Below are 866 nucleotides of genomic sequence, written 5' to 3' on the forward strand. Positions count from 1 at the left end.
CAGTGTGATCCTAGTCTCAGACTCTGCCCCCCCCAGTGTGATCCTAGTCTCAGACTCTGAACATGAACCAACACCAGGAATATTGGAAAAAATCAAGAACTGATCAATGACTGAGGACATTGATCTGGGATCAGGAGACACTTCAGTCTAATCTGTACATCAACACCACTCGTATCTAGATTGATTTTTCTCCATTAAAAATAACTACAAACCAATTAAATACTATTAATTAATTTAATTAACCTCCATCTAAACATCAAAATCACAAATATAAACAAACATATTGATCATATCAAATAGTAATAATTAAGAAAACATTTTATATTATTGTTATAAAAACGGGTAAAATAACCAGAGAGGGAGACAGCGCCACACGGTGTCCAGTGGAGAAATGGAGCTGTGTTGACCACTGGTAACTGGATGTTTCCTGGTATCAGGAGGACAGTCTTGGTAACTTGGTAAACTGGTATTCCAGGTACAGTAGCTGGTATTTCAGTGTATCAACATCTTCTTGCAGTCTTATTTAAAAACCCTAACCCTACTGGACAGTCAGGGTACTACTGCATCAGATAATCAACCATAAGATCATTTTTTAGGAATACATTTTTAAAAAAAAACATCTTTTAGAGGAAACTCAGCTCCAAGATCTGCATCGTTGCTTCATTTAAATAGTATTTATTTGCAGTAATACTGTGTATTTGTGTATATTTGTGCCAGGATCCCAGTGAGCTGCGGTGTCCTCTGGTTCCACTGGTCCAAAGCAGTCGCCTGGTGAGCCGGGTCATCGAGATCCTGCCGGAGAACCACGCCCAGTACAGTCTGGCTCTGCACCTCCTGGAGGCTGTGGAGGCGCTGACCACTGAGGG

At 40.6% G+C, this 866-nt stretch overlaps 1 protein-coding gene across 1 annotated transcript in view; it reads left to right on the forward strand.

Annotated features, from left to right (window-relative positions):
- The window catches only part of rab3gap2 (RAB3 GTPase activating protein subunit 2 (non-catalytic)), a gene marked incomplete at its 3' end in the record, with an annotated part of 36,607 nt that extends 35,743 nt beyond the window's left edge, over positions 1-864 (forward strand). The window contains exon 35 of the mRNA XM_025058414.1: positions 718-864. Coding sequence (XP_024914182.1) covers positions 718-864 — 147 coding nt within the window. The remainder of the gene's footprint in view (positions 1-717) is intronic.
- Positions 865-866: the final 2 nt, after the last annotated feature.

Source organism: Cynoglossus semilaevis, chromosome 1 (assembly GCF_000523025.1).
Source record: "Cynoglossus semilaevis isolate Cse_v1.0 chromosome 1, Cse_v1.0, whole genome shotgun sequence".
Classification (NCBI taxonomy): domain Eukaryota; kingdom Metazoa; phylum Chordata; class Actinopteri; order Pleuronectiformes; family Cynoglossidae; genus Cynoglossus; species Cynoglossus semilaevis.